This window comes from Anarrhichthys ocellatus, unplaced genomic scaffold (genome assembly GCF_004355925.1).
Source record: "Anarrhichthys ocellatus isolate YVR2014 unplaced genomic scaffold, GSC_Weel_1.0 scaffold11, whole genome shotgun sequence".
Lineage (NCBI taxonomy): Eukaryota > Metazoa > Chordata > Actinopteri > Perciformes > Anarhichadidae > Anarrhichthys > Anarrhichthys ocellatus.
In genome coordinates this window covers 5244048-5265547 of record NW_022280041.1, presented here as the reverse complement: position 1 = coordinate 5265547, position 21500 = coordinate 5244048, and the positions used below count along the sequence as shown (strand labels likewise).

General features: G+C 41.8%; 4 protein-coding genes across 6 annotated transcripts in view; 2 read left to right on the top strand and 2 right to left on the bottom strand.

Annotated features, from left to right (window-relative positions):
- Nucleotides 1–1094: 1094 nt before the first annotated feature.
- LOC116385459 (zona pellucida sperm-binding protein 3-like) lies at nucleotides 1095–3588 on the bottom strand. Its single transcript, XM_031850957.1, has 8 exons — nucleotides 3076–3588; nucleotides 2751–2866; nucleotides 2325–2407; nucleotides 1993–2167; nucleotides 1687–1804; nucleotides 1521–1603; nucleotides 1284–1411; nucleotides 1095–1165 (listed from the first exon to the last, which is right to left on the bottom strand). Exons 1-8 carry the CDS (start codon nucleotides 3562–3564, stop codon nucleotides 1095–1097), a joined length of 1263 nt encoding a protein of 420 aa, XP_031706817.1. The 5' UTR covers nucleotides 3565–3588.
- Nucleotides 3536–5716, bottom strand: cnpy4 (canopy FGF signaling regulator 4). 2 transcript variants are annotated; one of them, XM_031851168.1, is made up of 7 exons: nucleotides 5468–5716; nucleotides 5170–5296; nucleotides 4978–5074; nucleotides 4703–4825; nucleotides 4363–4480; nucleotides 4128–4190; nucleotides 3536–3578 (listed from the first exon to the last, which is right to left on the bottom strand). In XM_031851168.1, the coding sequence occupies exons 1-7, from the start codon at nucleotides 5550–5552 to the stop codon at nucleotides 3571–3573; spliced, it is 621 nt and encodes a 206-aa protein (XP_031707028.1). In that variant the 5' UTR covers nucleotides 5553–5716; the 3' UTR covers nucleotides 3536–3570. The 2 variants fall into 2 exon arrangements, with proteins under 2 accessions (XP_031707028.1, XP_031707027.1); XM_031851167.1 differs by lacking the exon at nucleotides 3536–3578 and having other exon boundaries at nucleotides 4064–4190.
- A 3060-nt stretch (nucleotides 5717–8776) lies between these two features.
- On the top strand, nucleotides 8777–17350 carry LOC116385606 (calpain-5). Its single transcript, XM_031851237.1, has 14 exons — nucleotides 8777–8846; nucleotides 9299–9575; nucleotides 11362–11545; nucleotides 13463–13594; nucleotides 13681–13892; nucleotides 14136–14328; nucleotides 14437–14624; nucleotides 14994–15071; nucleotides 15227–15656; nucleotides 15736–15858; nucleotides 15952–16148; nucleotides 16706–16824; nucleotides 16917–17053; nucleotides 17174–17350. Exons 3-14 carry the CDS (start codon nucleotides 11381–11383, stop codon nucleotides 17348–17350), a joined length of 2151 nt encoding a protein of 716 aa, XP_031707097.1. The 5' UTR covers nucleotides 8777–8846; nucleotides 9299–9575; nucleotides 11362–11380.
- A 1884-nt stretch (nucleotides 17351–19234) lies between these two features.
- Nucleotides 19235–21500, top strand: part of LOC116385531 (transmembrane protein 272) — a 4432-nt gene continuing 2166 nt past the window's right edge. Inside the window, exons 1-4 of one of the 2 annotated variants that reach the window (XM_031851069.1) lie at nucleotides 19235–19291; nucleotides 20839–20924; nucleotides 21042–21092; nucleotides 21208–21414. In XM_031851069.1, the coding sequence (XP_031706929.1) occupies nucleotides 20861–20924; nucleotides 21042–21092; nucleotides 21208–21414 (322 nt within the window). In that variant the 5' untranslated portion in view covers nucleotides 19235–19291; nucleotides 20839–20860. Of the gene's footprint in view, nucleotides 19292–19439; nucleotides 20925–21041; nucleotides 21093–21207; nucleotides 21415–21500 lie in introns of those variants that run through there. The other variant, XM_031851070.1, reaches the window with a different exon arrangement.

The following is a 21500-nucleotide window of genomic DNA, read 5'->3' as shown; positions in this document are numbered from 1 at the left end:
CTGGATGGAGAAGGGGAACAGACTTTTGTTGATGTGAAGGAAAACTCACCAATAAAATGATTTGAACACGCTGCGTTTAAGGATCAAAAGGTCAAAGAAAAGATCAGAAGGAACCAAGTTTGGAATCCAGAACCTTTCACAGTGAAGAGCAACCTCCTGTTTGTACATAACATGCACGCTTCTGGCCATTATCAACCTTTATGCCTGTATGCAATAGCTCAAAAATCAAAGCAGGTTACGAAATAAGAATGAAAAAAGAACTGAGTGCAAATAATAATTTTTTTTTTTTTTTTTTTACTGTTAAATGAGAAACTGCAGCTTGTCCAACTAAAAGAGGTCAAACTTTGTCAAATTACTAAATCACTATTACAGTATAACAATATTATGTATGGTCTTAGTGGTATCTAGTAGCGGGAGTTTTACCCTCAAAAGAAGTCAAGCATGTAATGCATGAGTGGTGTTGATATTTAAAGTTGTGTCATATGTTGAAATAGAAAACCACAAATGCATTAAAAAAACTGAACTAATGGTTACGCATTTCAAGCCCTCGTTTGTCTGACTTCACCAGCCAGCTAGCATCGGTTACAATGCAAAGATGAAAGCCGCTATGATGAAAGCAAATCAGACTTTCATCAGCCAACATACGAGTCCAAACAGTGGCGTGATTATCAGGCAGCGCGGTCTGCGAGATTGGATATGGGTGACTGTAATGTCACATGATTACCGGTAAAAGCTTCAAACAGGAGGAGCACCACCATCTGAGAAATGGAGGCTAAAAAACATACCCCAAAAAAAGCATTAAATTCCCTAAAAAAGTACCAATATTTGGTGGTAATAATTGTGCAAATATTACAACATCCATCCGAGTTTCATGACACTAATAGAAATATAAAAAAACATATTTACAGTATATTTCCCATGAATCTGCAGGTCTGAAAGAGTCTGAAAATAAAACATAAAAGGACTCCAGCAACACTTTATTACACACTATATTGTAAAAGGTTCAGGTGTGCCAGGACCCCGTACTTCAGTCTGCAGATGAAACAATTCATTTTTTGTCATATTTCACAGATACTTATGTTTATTTAACTCAATCACTTCAATACAGATGTTTGCGTTTTAAACGGGAGAAATATCATTGGACGCAAATTGGTTCGGTGCAGCTCTGCAAGGACATAAAATCAGAGTTAAGTTGATAATTTCATGGCTCACAAACTGTGTTTTATATACAGAGTATTCAGTACTGCTACTGAGTAGTACTGTACTAGTATTAGACGCAATACCCGTTTGTCTGGGCTTGGCTGTGATCATCAGCGCCCTCTTGTGGTTGGACTTGGCACCACTGATGTCATTTGTCTCCACTCTGCTGCAGCTCCCACAAACACCGTCATCACCATCCACTGACCTCCACCTGACGGGTAAAAAACACAATTGTTTATATTTTTATGTCACTGTTTTTTAGGATAAGTTCAGCATTGTGGACAGAAAGAACAGAGATTCAACATTGAGGTGAAACAGACCTTCCCCTCATAAACCAACAAGCCTTTTTCACTGGGTGCTTGTTTGAACTGGGCTCTGCTTCCAGGTAGCATGTTACGTATATCTACAGGAGACAGTACGACACACACTTTAGGCATTATTCTTTAAACTGTAGATTATTAAATAAGAAGTGAAACTGGTTCTGACAGTGTGTCGGTGGTCCTGGTGGAAGAGGAAAGGTTCAAGTCGAATGTGGAGCAGTTCGCCCTGGACTCTGGGCAGGAAACGGGAGCTCGAGCCGTCCAGCTGTGAGTCTGTAAAACATCTACAAAGAGCATGTCCTTATCAGATTTAACCAGTAATTTGGGTGCATTTTACGAGAATGGTACACACAAACAGAACGGATTCAAGCATGCAATGAGGGCCACCCGATTCCGTTCAAAGGAAGTAGTTTTCATTCGGAAAATTAATTGCAGGAACTTCTGCAGACATTAAAAGACGTAAAGGACTCACCCGTGGTGGTCTATGAAGGGGTATCTGGGGTAAGAATTCACATCGGAGGTCAGAGTAGCCACACAGCTGTCTGCATACAGACGCAGAGGAAGGTGATGATGATCCACAGAGGCCTCCATGTTGACCACGTCACCCAGGAAGTAAAGGGACGACTTTCTCTCACTGCTCCAGTCATCTGAGGAATGAAAACCCCAAAAAATATCTGCACGTTTAATAGTTCAGCCACGAAAATATAACATTTATTTGCCAATGAGTACATAAAGAAATGCACCTTATTTAACAGATGTATTTAGGAATAAAATCAAATGGGTCATGTTTAGAAACCAACTCACTTGTCATGAGCCTGAGGTGGAAGTCCAGGTGTGTTGACTGGATGGAGGTTGGTTTCAGGGCCCGGCTGCTCACTGTGTACCTCCTGCAAGGTAGAGGGACTTCAACAGAAATCCTTTCCATATCTATCACAGAAACTAGTCGGAAAACTAACAATTGATAGCAGAAATTACCCTCACAGTAACCATAAACTAGTTCAATATACATACAGGCATTTGAGATTTACAATAAACAAGTGTGAATCTATCCTGTGAGGCTGAAAACTAAAGGTGATTTTAGGACTTTTACTTTGAAGGTTTTATATAGAAAAGTGTGTTCTGTCTTTTATTTCCATCTCCCCCTTTAAAGCACTTTGTACTCGAGGTTTAAATAAAGTTTGCTTGCTATTCCAACTATACACAGGACCATCGTGTTTGTGTGAATGGCACCTTGCATATCCACACTGGACTGGAACAGCAGCTCCTTCTGCTCGCAACATGCCTCCAGGTGATGCTGGAGGAGAGTACAGCAGCAGGTTGTTGTAGAGCACAGCACTCTGGGTAAACTACACACAAGAGATACAAGTACACACGAAGCACCATCAATACTAATCCACTAGATGGCAGCATTAAGCAATGATCCAGCTGGGTTCTGTTGCATTGGGAGGATTCACGACTAAGAGTAAAGTGTGGTTTTCTGGCTGTTTTACTTCTACATTTGCTGACTCCACAGTAAAACCAGTGTAACATTTTGATTATTAAGAGGCTCACCAACCGTCACTTTACTCCCACACTCAGTCAGAGGTGCTCTGATGATGTACTCCCCATTTCCAGACACTCTGGCCGCGCAGTGATCTCGCACGGCACTGAAAGGTCCGAGCCTCAAGTGCGTGGGCTCCACAGGCCGGCCCGGGTCAAACAGATCAGCTTTCATCACAACCTCCATGCTGTCCTCGTGACATTTCAACACAAATGTCTTGACCTCGTGACCGCCGACGGGATCCCCAAAGTGAGGTCTGTTTGTCTCATGCAAAGAGTCGGCCTCAAGGGCGGCCATCTCCGAGAAAGACAGGAAAAGAGGTTTGGTCTGGTATGTGTAGCACTGGATTGCCACTAATCCAGACAGAATGTATAGAGGAAGTGTGAAGCACAGAGGAGCAAGAGGCATTGTGGTGGCGGTGCGTTGAAAACGTCTCTTCTGGTTAAGTTTCCTAATGTGGCCGTCAACATGAAGCAAAGAAGGAACACACCTGAAACTCATCATCCTTGATTAGCGACCTGCAGCATCACAACAAAACAATCTTATTTTAGGACGTTTTTCTGGAACACAATGCAGAAAAACAACTGTATATACAAAAGTGTTATTAAAAAAAAAAAGCATTTTATTCACAATGAAAAACTGTACATATTGCATTTAAAGGCTGTAATTTGTGGTAAACATATTGATGTGTGCCATATTGCTTGCATAAGGAGAGATGTAACAGCGTGTACACGTAATATAACACTGTAAAGGACGATAATATTTAATGGCAAAGGCTTCAAACTTTAATCCAAAAAAGCTGAGTGTTTAAAAAGGCTGACACCATTCATAAAAAAACAGAAGAAATGTAGTTTAAAACATGAACTCTAGAAACAAGATTTGGCACCAGAATGGTCATAAAAATGTTGGTAAAAATGCTACAATAGTGTCATAATACATCATTTCTTTGCAGTTTGTAGCTAAAATTGAGGTTATTCAGTTGCCTTCTGCGTTTTCCCTTTTTTGGAAACATTTCCCTCACAGCTCCCCAGCGTCATGCGTTGTCCCCTCCTCTTGCGTGCTGTCACCTTCTGCCTCCTTGTCCCCTCTTTTGGTCCCCATGTCTCCTTTCCACGCCTCCTTTATACATTCTGAGGTAGAAAAACGAAACCAATCAAAAGGAGGTTTGAGCGACACAGTTTGTGTTCAGCAGAGGAAGGAGTGACCCGAGTTCTTGATAACACACTTATTATTTAAAAGCCTTTGAATACGTGAAGCTAGAACGTTGGATGAGACACTGTCATTGGGCCACGCGTCGTCTACCTTGTTCCGAGGTCTTGAGGACGTGGTTCTTACAGAGGAAGTTCTCCAGCCGCTGGTCCTGATGATGGAAGTACCAGTCCTCCACGACGTCCTCGTACCGCTCCAGCATCGTCTCGCACTGAACACACACACACACACACACACACACACACACACACACACACGTTGTGTTAAAAGTTAAAATGGACTTCCTCTGTTTTTTGACGAACTCTTTGGAGATATTACTTGAAATAAATGCATTTATGTTACACTGAGGGCTGTACAATACCTTTTAAATTAAAACAATGATACGTTTGATTGTGTTTCAACATTTACAACAGTCACACAAACACACACACACCTGTTTTTTCATGTCCGACACCTCTACAGAGGGTTCGTCCCACAGCTCAAACGGCAGACCCAGATCCACTTTAACCCCTTTGTGGACCAGGTTCTTCAGAGTGGCCATGGTCTGACTGGTACCCTGCAAAACATACAAACCAGCTGGATGGCACTTTGATATTACCAAAGACGTGTGCACATAAGCACGGTAACGGTGGTAGATTTGTCTTTTAACGTGGAACATACTGAATTTAATGAAAGGGAGACATGTCTCAAGCAGACAGATATAGTCACCTTGGCATATCGGAGGCTGCCGGGCCTCTCTGCGTGGACACTGTACTGAAGGATGCGTTCACATATGTCGTCCACCGCCTCAGTCAGCCGGGTTTCCCTGGGGTCAGAATACAGGTTTAAATGCTGGTTATTTACTTACAATGTCTCGACTCCAGGGTGTCTTCCTCTTCCTATTAAAGTGACTTAACATACGAGTTGTTGTATTTAATCTTTCTTCTTCTCTTGCCCGTGTCCAGCACCTCTCCGACCTCCAGGACTTCTTTGGAGCGACCGGTTTTCTCCAGCGCGTCCTGCAGCTCCACCGTTAAAAACTTACACACTGACAGACGGTAGAAACAGAGGAATGAATCCATTTTAAAACTATTTACATGTCAGAGGGTTTGTGCATACGCTCGAGGACACAAAACCATGCAAACGCGTGCCATACCGCGGTTATAAAGTCACGTAAATAGCATCATAACAGCTGGCTAGTGTCACTTCTTCGTCCTACCTTCGCATTTATTCGGCAGTCTCTCGTCTTCTTCTGCTGTAACAGAACAGAAGACACTCAACAAAACCAGGATATAAAGTTTCATCGCAACAGTTTGTTCTTAAACTTTCAGGCGAGACAAAAGTTTAATATCTCGGCAGCCACATCGGCATTTCGGCAAGTTGGAACTGCGCATGCGTAGCATATCTCAACAGACACGGCTAGTAGATGCCTGGTGGTTGGATTTCAGGGAAGATTGTCGATAGAAGAAAACGCCATTAGCGCTTCATGAGAAAAGAGCCTATTTATTTCATTATGTTGCACTTTTTTACCTCCACCCTTCACTTATTTCATTAATATTATTTTATTCAGTTGAAACATATTTATTCTAATGTTAGTTAGCTCTTACGCCCATTTGCGTGACTTATCATGACTGCTATCAGTGGTGTATAGTAACGAAGTAGAAATACTTCGTTACTGTACTTAAGTCGTTTTTTTTGGATATCTGTACTTTACTTTACTACTCATATTTCTGTTGACTTTTACTTTTACTTCACTACATTTTGCAAAGAAAACTGATACTTTTACTCCGATACATTTCCCCTGAAACCTTCGTTACTCGCTACAAAATCAAATCTATCTTTAGAAACAAAATGAATCATGAGACCAGCGTCGGGGACTGTGGTGGAACAGAGACTGCAAGCAAGCAGGTTTGGTGAATCAGTTAAATCATTGGTTAATCACGTTAATGCGCAAAACAAGTGCTCTCAAAGCCGCGGTGTTTAGATTCCCAGTGATGCCCAGGATGCTATATGCTATAGCTAGCGAGCGGCAACACGAGTAGAATTCCACACAGGACGGGTGGGATGAGGAGAGGTGGATGGGTCAAACAAACACTGGTGTTTCCTCCAGGAGGCCGCAGTTTGTGCCGTGCGTGAAACGAGAAGCCAATGTTGATTCATTTGTGACGTGACTTCCGTACTTAAGCAACGCCACTTCCGTAGATATTTTAACGCAAACCACGATCTTTTCCTCAACCTAACTAAGTAGTTTCATCGCCTAAACCGTAGTTGTTTCCTGTGAAGATGGAAGTTTATTTTGGAAAGACAGTATGCGCGTAACAAGCGAAAACAGACTCATGCTGCTGGACTTTTGCAGGAAAAACGCACGAAAAGTGAGGAGTAACTTTTCGTAAGATATCAATAAAACGGGGATGAATTTATATCATTGTATAAAGAGAGTGACATGAGAAGATCAATCTCATGTCTGTAAGTTAAATCAGCTATAATCACTCTTTTAAAGTGATTAGTGACTCGTCTAAAACATTTAAAAAAGGAATAACTTCAATAGAATCATTCTATACACTGTAGCTTCTGTACATTCTATTAGAATGTACAGAAGCTACATTCTGATACAATGTAACTTCTGTACATTCTAATAGAATGTACAGAAGCTACATTCTGATACAATGTAGCTTCTGTACATTCTATTAGAATGTACAGAAGCTACATTCTGATACAATGTAACTTCTTTACATTCTAATGGAATGTAAAGAAGCTACATTGTATTAGAATTGTCTTTTCAAGTAATGACTGGGTTGTTACTTTCGGTGCTGCTTTAGTATCGATCATGTTTTGATATTTGAGTCATTTTGTGGATGATCAGATGGAGTTATGATGGTAGCAGATTCAGCTTGAGCAAAACCTTTGCCTATTGTGTTCAAATCAGGCCCACAGGAGTTTACAAGGCAGGTGTCCTTTCTCACAACACTGACCTGATGCATCAAGTGGATATTTTTTGCTGAACACAATATTATGCATTTGCCCTCTACATCCTCTAGTCGGAATGAGCATACTTATAAACACACTGTTACAACTCCTTCATAGTGTCATATTGCTTTTCGGAGAATTACGATGATAAGTTCATAGTAGATACAAAAGTATACTTATGTACAATATATTATGTTGAACATTGTTGCTCCTGGATGGATCACAGCCAACCCAATTATTGTCAACACAGCTCCATGTCCTTGGTCATGGTGGCCACAGCACTTAAACGAATAAACTTCATAATTCTCAAAATTCTGACCCTTTGCTTTTTTATTAACAGCATTTACTTGTACTTTTACTTTCAATACTTAAGTACATTTAATATCAGAAAATTACTTTTGATACTTAAGTACAATAAATATCAGATACTTTAAGACTTTTACTCAAGTAGTATTCTAATAGGTGACTTTTACTTTTACTGGACTCATTTTCCAGTAAGGTATCTTTACTTTTACTCAAGTATGGCTTTTGGGTACTTTATACACCACTGACTGCTATTGTGTTTTGAGTAATTTTACACACATTTACTGGGTTCATTGGTTGGGATAGTTGTGAATAACTCGTATGAAAATCTAATATATGGTCATGTATGAACAAATATATTATTAATATGCAGAATAAAAACTATCTGCCAGTATGTAGAATAAATACATGTGTACATATTGTTGTAGAAATGCATATAATGCAAATATATATGATACGATGTATTATACTTGGCAGCCTATATTAATTCAGTCAATATTAGAATATTACATTTTTTTATTGTATACCTAACAAGTAAAAAAATGTGGCTATGCATTAATATGTAGTAAGCCTATGTAAATAAATACATAGATCTATTAAATATGTTGTCATATAAGAAAAGAAGCTGCGGTATTTAAATATAAAGTAGGTTATGCAAAAGTAATTTCTTAATCAGAAACATAAAACCAATGGCATTAAGTCAAGAGTAAGCACATATAAAATAATTCCATATTTTGGGATAACAACTAGATGAAAAAACAACAACAAACAAATAATAAATGAATACCTCATTTATCAACAAAATCAAACATATTTTGAAATATATGGGCAACAAGACACTTTTATTCTTTTAAGGTTTTGATACAAATTGTGCTATTTCCCTTTATTTACATGTTGCTATGTCAACTCCTTTTCAATTATGATGGATTAGATCTTTAGCTTGCTTTGTTCCAAACAAAAGGCCTTCAGCTGAAACAGGATTTCTATCTATCAGCCCTGAGTTGCTGCTTCGGGTCGATCACACAGGAATGGGGGATAATTAGCTTGTCATTTGGCAGCGAGGTGGTTAAAATAGAAGGCACGTGCCTCTTGGTTTCTCAGGTGTCAGGGGAAACACACTCGACAGTGAACAGATACCCGAGGAGTCTGTGCGGGAGAAGATAGAGAGGAGAGGAAAGGAGAGGAGAGGCGGGAAGAGGAGAGACCAAAAAGATAAGACGGAAAACTAGGAGAGAGGGGGAAGTGTGGACCATGTTAACATGAGGACAGAAAAGAAAAGCTGTGAGATACGAGGAAAGGAAAAGAAGAAGCTCAGTCACCAACCAGAAGTGAGTGACACACACATATGCACGGACACACACACTCCTATGTTCTCCAGCTGCAGAACAGTTTGCACACAGAGGATAAAGTGTTCATCTTAAGTGTCTGAAACTCAAGAGTAACTGCAGTGACTGTGGTATTTTGCTGGCTTCCATGGCTATAATTGTGTGTCATGTTACTCAGCGAGGTGACTGTCTGTCTATTGTCTGTGTGGAGGGGGATAAAGTTACAGCAGTGACACCCTGCGCTGTAAGTCAAGGCTGTATGCATATGGACACACACATGCATGCGCACGCACACAGACACACACAGACACACTCATAATAGATGGTGTCGGGGAACTTGCAGTGCTCACACCAAGCTGTACGTTTACCCTGCAGCTTCATTCACAGAGTAGTTTTCTTTTTGTATTATTATTAACTAACATTTTTTTCTGATTTCATATTTTTTTTCCATCCAGGTCGAGTAAAACAAATCTCGAAGATGTCACTGGGTTAAGTGTCCGGAAGGGATGAATCGGACGCTCCCGACAGATTTAGAGGACAGAAGGAGAAAGTGTCTCTCAGCTATTAACAGCTGACTCTGGCAAAAGAAGAACAAGAAGAATGAGATGACAAATGCTGGTGATTTGTGCCATTCTGCATCGGACAAATTAGGATTCCCTCAGTGACCGGAGGTCCAGGAGCTTAGATTCATCTCAGGAACGCAAGTGGATAAACTTCTAGTCTGACTTTAAGGTAATAGATATTTATACCTGCAGTTTATATTATAAAAATGGGATACACCTCTCTAATGTATAACAAGTGACATATCACAATCTAATGCGTAATAATGACTGAATAGTGTCACTAATAATCAAAATACAAACTGAATGGCAGCAATCAAACCACATTACTGGAACAGTCTATCACTCAAAGCCCCTTTAATACACAATAATACATGTCTAAATATGCATATTAATAGTATATTGTCTGATGTTTCTGATGCTGCCAGAGGATGTGTAGATCAGTAATGTGTGATGTCAAACTTATATTTTCATATATTTAAAATAATGTATAGTTATTAAAGAATTATATGTTTCTTGTATCTTTAGTTATAGTTGTAAATGAACAGTACCGTCAATTTATAATTATTAACTCGCAGTTAAATCATTTTTTAGTAAACAAATAAGCTTTAAGTGGATAAAAGCTTCTCATGCTGGAGCTTCGTGAAACGACGATAGTCCTCTCTTCTTATACAAACTATGAAGCTGCCTGTAAGCGAGTTCTTTGTTTGCACCGTGTATTTACATGTTCAGTTCAGTCTTTGTTGTCCCGTAAGGGAACTTTTCCTTGCAGCGCAGTGAAAACAAACAGGCCAAAACATCCCACAGCAAATTAAATAAGAAACATCAATTTAAAAAATGAATACACAGTATGAATTAAATGCAATGAACAAAAACAAGTGCAAATTAAGATATCTGTATTGCACACAGAAGAGTCTTGGCAACATCATGAATGTTTGCTGAAATTGAACTAAACTAAACTAAACTTTTTTTCTACATTTGCTCTCTGCATTTGTGTCATGAACTTATTATGCTTTCATTAATCATAGATCATGAACGAGTGTTGCCGTCATATGTTTTCCTCGTGTTTATCCGTCTCTCTGCATAAATATGATACAAGAAAAGCAAAACCTCGCTGATAATTGACGACACTGACCTGTGAGGTATCTGCAGACCCAAGCTCCTGCAAGGTTTCGTCTCTGTTTTCCCTCTCTGCACAGCAAGACCCTCAGTTGAACCCGCCATCAACACACACACACACACGCACACACACACACACACACACACCTGGCATACTCTCGTCGACACACACACCAGTTGATGATCACACATGCTGCTGACTCAAGGACCCCAGCAGTTCATATCACTGATGACTAAAACGGTAGTATTACCTTACTGCTGCCCTCACCCTATCCCCAACACACACGCGCACACACGCACACACACACACACTGACCCTGCAGGACCTCCAGCTACCCCGGCTATGAGCTATGTAACCCTTTAGATGTCCACAGGCTTTCCTATTTTAAGTGGTGTTTAACTACTTTAGGCAATTTAAATGTACATTTTTTTATTCAAGACAATTTTAAAAGCTATAACGGATACATTACTTCTGTGTTCACAATATTAGTCAACCCAGCCTATGTATTTTGCGGACTGTTGTTGGTTCAGTCAGCCATGAACATATTACTCACCAGCATATTAGCACACCGACTGTTTGTCTTGTGATTAACTATGCAAACAAAGATAATCAGTGTTAAAGCAAGTTGACAAATGAGCTTCTCTTTCTTTCAGTAAAACAAACAACACTATGACGAAGACAGATGTCTTTTACTTTGACACATTGCTGTTTTAATTTGAAATTCATACAAGATGTTCTATAAATATGGGGACAGTGTAACCCTATGCTGCTTCATGCTCTTTTCCATATAAACTATTCATCTGTCCCATTCCTCATCTTCTTTCCACCCGTCCTGAAGCCTCTCCTCTCCAGCCGCAATGCCCCAACGAGTGAACCATTTCCAGGGTCAAAGCTTTCACAAGCTGAGGCGTTCCTGCCTGCGTCGAGGTGCGCTCTTCAAGGATCCCCTGTTCCCTGCCAACGCACAGTCCCTCTTCTACAAGAGGGAGCCCCCGCCAGGACTGACCTGGAAGAGGCCGATGGTGACTGTGACGCGAAGGGAGAAGCTCTTCCCTGAAATTGTATCAAATAGATTTCTGAATTATTGTTTTTACACCAGTTTAAAGCAGTTTAAACCAGTTCAAACCAGTTCAAACAACAGCAAAAGAGTTATTTTACAAATATATCTCCTCTCCTCCCTCATCTAAATCGAGAGGCCGGAGCAGCATGCCACGTCTCCATCAGATTAGGTTTAATTAAAGTACTTTCTATTATAGGAGAGGCGTCAGGCAGTGAGACCTTGAGTTGTGCGGGATGCCGATGGACCGCTCTATTGGTGTGTGTGTGTGTGTACAGCTGAGTTTAGAAAAAAAGCAGCAGCCAATTTAAATAGCCCAGGTGTTTTTAGCCCAGTGTTGAGATGGGTGTAGCTGTGTATAAGTATCAGTGTTTATTGTTGCTACAGCAAGAGCGGCCTTTAATGGGGGCGATGAAATGGGCGTTTAAAGTCAAGGTTAAATTATTTATCGTCCAGTGTCAATGGCCTAAAAACAAAATGCAACAGTGCAAGGGCTTGTTAGGAAATGGCTTATGCGTGTATAAACTAAAGTGCCATTATACAGCGAAGAAGAAACATTTGAAACACAAAATTTGTCAAAATAAGCATTTGTCACAAACTCTGTCATTTATCGTTTCAATTGTTTTGGAAGGGTCACACAATTGTACATACAATTAAGTATAATCCCCATATAATCTCTTTGCAAGTAGGAAAAAATGTGCAAAAATACTTACAACGTATATGAATGAAAATGGTAATACTTGCGAAAGGACTTATTTTAGTTTTTTGGAAATGCAATACTTTTGAAGACTTTTCAAGACCTGCAGATGCTATGAATTCACGGTCCAAATGTATCTCCAAATTCGGAAATGCTCGTGTATTTTGTTCAGTAGTTCATGAAGTTCATTCAGTGTGAGGGCCAAACCTACAGCGCTCTTAATGTGAAACCATGCTGGTGATTAATTTGCTGATTCAGGGCAGAAGAGAAGCGGTTAATGGTATTGTGTTCCTAATGCTACACTCAGGTATTTTAAGCGTGTATCAACAAGGAGTCGTATGATAGGGTGACATCTGTCGCCTCCCTCTGCTGACACACACACACACACACACACACACACACAGAAACAGCATGGACTCACTCTATAACTTCCTATTAACTTCCCAGTTGACCTCATACATGTTATTAAGTTGACATCATCACAAGGAAGGTTCATATCTTGTCTGGAGTTACATTTAATGACGTTAGGACCACCGGGTGTGTATTTGTGTGTCCAGCAGCACCTCCACTGTCACCTGACCCTGTCCAAACTGACATCAACAGATCCACACAGACAGGATCTGACTCCTCAGCAGTGCTCTGACACTCACAGGCCTCTTGAAACACTGACACTACTAACTGCTGCAATCATTAACCAGAGTTTGTTTAAAGCTGCTATATCATCAATGTTTATATGTCAACAATGGATCAAATGTGCCATGCATGTGAAAGGGGTAAAACACACAGAGAATTATCACCTGACTCAGATCTACGGAGCATTTTAGCGTTTTCTGACCCGCAACTTTACCTCATTTTAGTTCAGTCTCATCGCTCTCGTCAGCATTGTTTCATGCAGCGGCAGGCAGATGGATTTTAAAACCCATTGTACACTAAACAGCACCAAGTAACAGAAGTTAGCGACTATAGCGAACGTTCTGTAGCATTTAGCAGCCTGATATTTGGAGCGGAAAATAGAGCAAAAGGGAGACAGAATATTAGACTTCCATGTGTCAGGTGACCAAAAACATGACTTCAAATGAATGCTATATGTTTCTGCTTGTCTGTGTGATTTATACAAATAATGTAGGTTTAATGCGTCTTTCTTTAAAAGAAACGTGAAGTCTCTTTCTCCCAAACACACCACAGGAGATATGTAAGGACCCCCGTCTGTTTGTTGACGGCATCAGCACTCGGGACTTGCACCAAGGCAGTCTGGGTAACTGCTGGATGGTGGCTGCCATTTCCTGCTTAGCGTCTGAGCCATCTCTGTGGAAGAAGGTTGAGTATTTGTGTTCCTCTGTCGTCCTATCCTCCTTTTCTTCCCTCACGGCTTCATCTCATCTCCCTCCTCGCCTCCTCCCCAGGTGATCCCAGACCATGTGGGCCAGGAGTGGAATCCGAAGCACTCCGACCTGTACGCAGGCATCTTCCATTTCCGGTTCTGGAGACTCGGCCGGTGGACGGACGTCGTTGTGGACGACCGTCTGCCGGTCAGCGCGGACGGAGTGCTGCTCTTCTGCCGCTCGGCCACACCACGAGAGTTTTGGAGCGCCCTGCTGGAGAAGGCCTACGCCAAGTAAGGACTCTAGAATTGTAGATTCCTCCCCTCTTTAGGATTCAGTCCAGTCTCAGTCACCTACTAAAGCCCTACCAGCCCCAAGAGCCATATCAACCATGGAAGCACATCAGCACCCAACTTAGTAACACACACAAATGCTCTAGTTCCAGCATAAACAAACACCTGTGGAGTGAGACATGGGAGAGAGAGAAGAGCGGAAAGTTATGAATCATTCAGTCAATCTATCTGGTTACTCTCCAGGCTAAACGGTTGCTACGAGGCCCTGGAGGGAGGAAACACTACAGAGGCGCTAATCGACTTCACCGGCGGGGTTTCGGAGCCCCTCAGCCTGGATCGTGAGGCCCTCAGCCTGCACAGCGATCAGAGGAGGGCGTTCTTCCAGACATTAGCTCAGGCTCATGAACGTAAAGCCCTCATCACCTGCTCCATACGGGTAGAGCCCAGTATCTCGGAGTATCTTCAAGCAAAAGAGATGCACTGTGTGTCAGAAATGCAGCGACTCGGATAAGTTGAATGCATTCTTATATGTGTTATTTCTCAGCCAGCAGAGGGGGAGACAGTGGAGTCGGTGTTGGACTGTGGCCTGGTTCGAGGACACGCCTACGGGATCACAGCAGTGAGGAAGGTGAGGCTGGGGGAGACGGTGCCGGGCTGGACGTCCCGACTCTTCATGGTGCGCATGAGGAACCCGTGGGGGACCACACACTGGACGGGTCCCTGGAGTCAGGGGTAAGGGTACTTTGAACTCTGCGCTGGCTTCACCTGCCACATGTCCAACTGCTGCTGAGTACATCATACGTTTTGCTGGAGCTGTGGGAAAGTTTAACCGTGTCGGTCTGTTTTTACAACATTTTATAATTCCAATTTCCGACATTTGACAATATAGTTTTGGAATCGTTTTACAAGAGACATCTGCCATTTACATTGTGAAAGTCTGAGAAACTCTGAAAATGGCCAAAATGGACCTATAAAGGGTTCCAGAAGTTGAAACGCTACTTGTACTTTTCACATGTCATTTGCAGTGTGTTGAACCCTGCAGCTCTGCATTTTCATTCCCCTGCTGCCTTTGGCATTATTCTCCTTGCACGCCCCCTGCAGGTCGCAGCAGTGGCAACAGATGAGTCGTGCAGACAGGGAGAAGACGGGCCTGATTGTCCGAGACGTGGGGGAGTTCTGGTAGATTTTCATGCTTTATTATTTGTTTGGCTCCCCAATACCTCAGCATGGAAAGAACAAAAGTGGCCATGTAGCATGATTGAAATCTTGCTGATTCTTCATACAAATGTCCTGTTATTGTCCTGCAAAAATGAATTTCCTCTCCTGTTCCTCAGGATGAATTTGGAAGATTTCTGTCACTACTTCACAGACGTGGTGGTGTGCCGGCTGGTGGAGAGGGCTCTGCTGTGGCCGAGCTCTCACTGGAGGGAAGTGCGTCGCTACGGAGAGTGGGCTCGAGCTCCCACTACTACAGGAACCCCTCCATCCACCGTCCTCCACAGCAACCACGCGCTGAGCTTGGGGAAGAACAACACCAAACCCGGAGTGACCAAGCAGCGAGGCAACCGGAAGGAGGCCAGACTTGGGGAGAGTCAGCCGAAGAAGGGAGGGGAAGGAGGAAAGTGTGAGCGAGAGAAGGTTGTGAAAAAGGTGACAAAGGAAGACGACAGTGGAGAGGTGGGAGGATGGGAGGCACAGATGGATAAGAGGAGTCGATGTGGAGGATGCATCAACCACAGAGACACTTTCCTGCACAATCCACAGGTAAAACTGATGTGGAAACTCTTAGTACGCGGTGAGTGCATGGATTCTTTTAACATGTTTTTTCTTTCTGACTCTCTAGTTCATGTTTGAGGTGAGAGGCAAAGAGCAGGAGGTGCTGATCTGTCTGCAGCAGGAGGACAGGAGGATACGGAGGAAAGATGGAGGAGGAGAAAACCTGCCTATCGGCTTCGAGGTGCTGAAGGTGAGCAGTTCACGGACTGAAATGTGAACAAAGGCTTTCTTTCAGTTCTCACAGAAATAATGATTTCCCCCCCGCTGCATTGTCGTGGCCCAGGTGGAGGTGAACCGCTGCAGCCGGGTGCAGTGTGTGGTGGAGCAGGCGGCCAGCTCGGTGTACATGGACTCCCGCAGTGTGACGCTGAGGGGGACTCTGGCTCCAGGGCGCTATGTTGTGCTGCCCACCACCTTCCTGCCGGGCGTCACAGGACGCTTCCTGCTACGCCTCTTCTGCCATTCCCATGTCGGACTCAGGTCTGTCACAGATGTTTATGTGTGTCCATGGTTGATAATGGCAAAAACACGTGACATCCTTGTTTTTGTTCGTTTTAAATTTGTATTCCGAACACAACTGTTTTTCTGCTGTGAGACATGGAAACTGCTTCATGTGCTTCCCAATGGATTTTAGGGCAATGTTTGAAACAACAAATGTAAAATATTCATACAGTAAAGATGAAATCATTTTGGTGTTGTAGTTTGCAAAGATACAGTGTATTTATTTCAATATTTATATACCTTATTGCAAGAGTGCGTGACGTAGATGTTCCAAGTATTCTCACAATATGTTTATACTCCGAAAAAGAAAACCAAAAATGACAAATGATGCAACAAAAATGTTAGGAATGAGAAAAAACAAATAAAGTGGCAACAAATAATAAAAAAAACCACAAAGAAACTCAAAATATGAAAATATTGTGGATAATTTCTTTTACTTTTACGGGAACAGTACTTTTCTCAGATTTAACTGAGCTTTGTTCCTCTTCAATGCTCATCCTCATCCTCCTTTTGTTCCATCTTTTTTGTGTGTTTAGGGAATTGAGGGAGGATTTGCCGTCTCCCTCTGTCTTCCAGTGTTTTCTACCTCAACCCACTGTGGTGACCACAGTCCACCTCCGCAGGGCTTCAGGACTCGGCCTTCCCAAACAGACAGGTGAAGATGGCACCGTGTTTGTGGTTGCAGGCCGACTTCTTATCTTGTTCCTTCTTTACACCCTGCTGTATTGTGTGTGTTATGATCCACAGCTCCAGATGTTTATGCCATAGTGCGGTGTGAGAATGACACCATCAGGACGCAAGTTTTCAAGGTGGAGGGAAACCCCGAGTTCAACCTCAGAGCTGTTTTCTACAGGAGATACCCCGGCACACCCATCTCTATTGAGGTTTGACACATCCATATTCCCCTCTCTTTCACACACACACACACACACACACACATGCACACACTCACACACACACACACAGACAGTATGCGCACACAGTCAACCTTGTCTCGTGTGCAGTTGTGGAGCAGAGGTCGGCTGTGGGACTGCGTGCTCGGCGAGGGTCGACTCCAGACGGCAGAGTCCGAGAGGAGTCGGAGCCACGTGATCGATCTGCGAGGCGGCCAATCCCGTTCAGGATGCCGAGGGTGCGTCTACGTTGAGACGTCCTCCAGCGTCTGCCTCACAGACTTGTGATGAACAGAGTCGTCTGGTAACTTCCTCCCAGGAAGAAGTTGACGGACGAACTAGTAAAAACAAAAACTTCAAGGATGAAGTCAAAGGTGTATCGCGTATTTCACTATTCACTGTGTATGCTCTGTGGTGATCTGCTGGTCAGACGTGAAGGTGGGCATCCTTCATGACTTCAGCAGTCTAACAAAAGGACATTTGAAACTGCTGCCAAAATAACTTTGTGTGCTATTATATTTAATATCATTGCTGTTGTGTTTTCTTGTTGTCATTAAAAGTGTCAATTGATTTTACAAATAATTTATCTTGTTCATGTGCTTGAGTTGTCATTTTTAATAGGCCAAATGTGAAATATTGCAGGATTTAAATGATGACTTCACATTTGAAATACCTATTTAAGGAACACTTTCGCATTCAGCCCAGAGTCTTTTTATTCAATTTTGCTGACCTCAGATGGCCTCATATCTTTTTACGATTAGACGAGACTGAAATCAGTAGTCAGACAACGTGCACTATTGAAGTGCACCCTTGTGAATCAAAGACAGACATGTTGCATTTTGGGATATTTTTAGTTATTATTTAATAACACTCACACAGAGAAAGTAGCACAACATTTACAAAGTCTTTTTTTCATAATTTCTAACTTTTTGACGATATGGAGATTATGGAGATAAACTGCAACGTCACTGCGGCTGACAACATCAGGAAGATCATTACAACTGTGCAGCCGCTATGTGGCCACGCCTCTGTTAATGCAAACTATAAAGTTAAGATAAAAGGCTCCTTCAGCCTTTATCTGCTCTCAGTTGGCAGTATTTGATTATCCTGAGTTATATTTAGGTGCTGCGTTTGAAAGTGATCTTAAAGTACCATGACTGTACCATTATGTTGCCCTAAATCAAACAGCTACAGCGTTTACAAGTCTTCATATTTTGGACTTTTGTACAAATATTCCGTGATACTTTATTTAGTTTTATTAATCTATTCTATCTGCATTCCATGCCACTTTATTATCACTTTTACAACTTAGATATTTCTTCTGCTATTCTTAATAAAAAATGAATCTCTTTATTCCCAAAGAAGTCCTTCACAATAACATGACTAGCAAATGACATGAAAACTCAATTTTGCAGTACCAGCTTCTTCATTTCCCTCCTTAAGTTAACGTCAACGCTGTCAACACATCCAGGACCATAGCCTGGAAATAGCCTTAGTGTGGAAATGAACTTGAGCAGTTAAATAATAAAAATAAATCCCTCAGATTGTTTAATTTAAAGAGCTTTTAGATGCTTCTCAAAGAGGAAAATATGCAATATTTCATTAAAAAAAACCTAAATAAAAGTCTGAAAAAAAGAAACATAGTTTGTTCTAACAGACATGTTTATTTATACCGATTTGAACATCAACATTTTTTTATCAAGAATATAACTTACATGTGGACGACAGACCCATGTTTGTAAAGAAATATCAGGGTTGGAAAGTAACTAAGTTTACTCCACTACATTTAACTGACAGCTTTAAGTTACTTTTCAGTTTTACGCAACCTATAATGAGTTGCTAAAATGATGTGTTGTTCAGGGTTTAACTACCAAAATAGTATACAAAGTATGCCTGTGGTGGTTTCACTCCACCTGATCTACAACAATAACAGTATCATACTAACACCAGGCAGCAGAATGGCATGTTAATGGTACCATGAGTACTTTTTATTTTAATTGACTAATCTAAGTTCTTTTTTGTCGACGACAACCGTCAAAATGTAGCCTACATGTTTTGGTCTGTTATAGAGAGAAACATCAGCTGACCGCGTGAACGCCGCTCTGGCCATGCGCGCTCCCGAGAGGTGGAGGTTTGGCATCTCACGAGGCGCGGCTGTCACACAGCGGCACACACACACACACACACACACACACAGAGGGGACAGGTAAACTCCCGACTAAAGCAAAGGTAAGTGTCGGAGAATAAAACGACCAACAGGGACTTTTCACCGCATTGCATTACTACTTACACACTTTTTTTTTTTTGCGGTTACATTTGCAGTTTAAACCCGTGATCAGACTCCAAAAGTTGACTTGATGTCGCGTGTGTTACCGGGCGGGCCGGAGAACGGTTAACGTTTGCGTAAAATGAGAGGCGAGGCCGCTGACGTTATCTTTTCAGGTTTGACGACCTGAAAACAAAAGGCTCAGAGTTTTATTTGCCTGATATTGCATAAATAAAACACAACTACTTGTTAATACTTTGAAATTGGACCAACCCAATCAATGTTTCAGCTTCACGCGTGTCTGTTTTCATGTTATAGTAAGCGCACAGGTTGTTTCCTGATTATTGGTCAAACCTGCTTTGTTGGGAATGCAGTCAAACCTCTTGGCTGTACTTGAGAGAGTATTCTGTCGTCACACAAGTACTGTGTGAACGTAAAACTGAGACAACAATGGGCTGAAGGAAGCTTTTATTTCCTTTTAAAAAGTAGTCCCAAGAACTTGTTGACTTGAAAAAAAGAAAATCTCACTGTGCACTCTACACCCTATTTTGTATCTAAGTGTTCTCCAGCTGTCTTCATCATTCTGAAACCATAACAAATGTGGAGGATGACTGAGTTTAGCGTAAACAGCATTGCTAATCTTGAAACCTTTAGTTGTACAGTGCTGGACTAGAGTTCACAGAATGAATGTTTAGCTGACCAGTCGGAGAGATTGAGGGGAAATGACACAAAGTTGAAGGCATTTTTAACCCCCCGCCCCTGTTCATGTCACTACATCTTGTGTACTCATATTTGCAGTGGTGAACACTCATAATTAGGAGTTGCATGACAACTAAATTGAATTCAGGCTGGTCTGAATTGTGGCTAAATGAACTGACCTGACCCAAGATTAGATCACTCTAATGAGCATCAACATGCATGTATGACGGGTCTGTGCATCGTTCCTGGTCCATAAAAACATACATTTAACACAAATGAAATCTAGGACACTTCTTTGAGTAATTTCCCTAAATGTTTAAAGGGAAACTTCAGTGATTTTACACATCAAATTCAGATTACTCATCGTGAGAATTTAAGAAACAATAATCTAGTCTTTTAAAATGCTGGTCTATTGAAATGTCCTTGAAACCCAGTACTGTGCTGAATCTCTATGCTAAACAAAAAGCACATTTTTGGCACTTTTGCTTGAAAAATTAATCAAACATTTAAATTGATTATCCAAAAAAGATGCTGATTTATTTTATGGGTTTAATTGAGAAATTGATTAATCAACTGTTAACTGCAGCTTTTAGATAAAAGGATAATCTGAACTCTACCTCTGTAAAACAGTGATGTTGCCTTTGATGGGAGCAACATCTTGTCTTCTTATGTTAACATTCTGAAAACCTTTTGTTTCCTTCTCGTCTTCTGGCCGATAAAAGATCACTTTGAGTAAAATGTTTCAGCATGCAGAACAATGTAGACGACCTGAGTCTACACTTCTCTCTCAGTTCTTGATCTTCCTCTGTAGGTGAGCATCCCCACTACTCATAATGTCAAACACCGGCCTTATTCAACGCATCCGCAGCCGCCCTCAACCCCCAACACCGATGCTAGGTGAGATCAACTGAACCATACACATTCCTGTTATAGTTTCATTTTGTTTTGATTATGTGCAGAAAGGAGGCTGCAGGTGTCCGCGCATTCATCTAATTGTTTTCTTTCTTCTCGCAGCATGTTCAAAGTTGGTATTTTGTGTCATACCCGTTGCTCAGATTATCATCGGTGAGTGAGCGATTCACATTCAGACATTTTATTTGTTCCATTGAAATCTTGTATTTTAAATATGTTGAAAGACAGAATTGAACTAATCTCCTGTCATCGACCACGTGTCCATCAGGTGCAATATATCTGGATGACTGTCCGCGGCAGCACTACATCCCCATCTATCTGATCGTGGCGGGAGTCTTTGGCCTGGTGCTGGCGGCGCTCTCCTGCCTGCCCTGCGCCAGAACCCCTGAAGACGGCACCCCCAACCCGCTCAGTCAGGTCTGCACGACCTGGAACTCGTTGACATCTTTGTTCCTCTTCTGCTGGTTCATAGCTGGTGAGTTTAAACAGCGGCGGGCTGACGAAGGAGCTCACGGGAGGGAAGCACGACCAAAGACAAGTGCAAGTTGTAGTAACGCGTGT